Source organism: Arachis ipaensis, chromosome B08 (genome assembly GCF_000816755.2).
Source record: "Arachis ipaensis cultivar K30076 chromosome B08, Araip1.1, whole genome shotgun sequence".
Taxonomy (NCBI): domain Eukaryota; kingdom Viridiplantae; phylum Streptophyta; class Magnoliopsida; order Fabales; family Fabaceae; genus Arachis; species Arachis ipaensis.
In genome coordinates this window covers 31,852,824-31,853,628 of record NC_029792.2, presented here as the reverse complement: position 1 = coordinate 31,853,628, position 805 = coordinate 31,852,824, and the positions used below count along the sequence as shown (strand labels likewise).

Sequence of the window (805 nt, the reverse complement as noted above, 5' to 3'; positions counted from 1 at the left end):
CATATCCCTATAGTAACTTATTTGAAATCGAGAGATCTAAGATCTCAACGGCCGTAGGAGTGTCTGTCAAAAGCGCGAAAAAACGCGCCTTCACATTGGACAGTCACGTGTGCATCCATCCTTGACGGGTGACTCATTCATTCCCTCTAACTAAAATCTTCAGTCTTCTCTTCTTCCTCATCCACAACCAATATTACGCGCAACGTGTCACCCAACAAAACCCCCTGTGCGCACTGCACACCCCCGCGTATCATACACTAGCACGCCTCCCTCGTCCCATTTATCACTCTTTTCATTTTTCTCTCTCTTCTCAAAACATTCACTCTTCCTTTCACCGTTTCTTTTACATAGCCACCCTTCCTTAACACACCTTGTAACTGCCTCAACAACTCGCACCTTATCTTTGTTCAGATATCAGTATTTTACCTATATCTTATTGGATTCGTTGAGTATTAGTCTTGGTCGCGATTCGTTTTTCAGCGATTTAAAGTTTGAAATTAGATTTGTATGGCAAGTTTGAGGGAGCTGTGAGAGAAGAGAACATGTCTGTAGAAAGGTCCTTCGAAGCATGGGAGGAGGTGCAACGGCATGGGCAGGACCTTGCTGATAGGCTTGCCCAGGGTTTCAGTGGTCTGATCCAGACGCACATGACCCCGCCGCAGTTCGCTTGGCCAAACCCTCACAAGTCGAAGCTATTTGATCTTGAGTTCCCGACACACAGCTTTGCGAACGGGGATCTTGCCCTCGCCACGCAGGAGTATGGGATAAACGGCGTGACGGCGATTTTTGACATTGGTAATAGGAT

General features: G+C 46.7%; 1 protein-coding gene across 1 annotated transcript in view; it reads left to right on the top strand.

Moving 5' to 3' along the window:
* The window catches only part of LOC107613522, a gene marked incomplete at its 3' end in the record, with an annotated part of 5,569 nt that continues 4,996 nt past the window's right edge, over positions 233 to 805 (top strand). Inside the window, 1 exon segment of the mRNA XM_021109245.1 lies at positions 233 to 799. Within this exon segment, the coding sequence (XP_020964904.1) occupies positions 543 to 799 (257 nt within the window).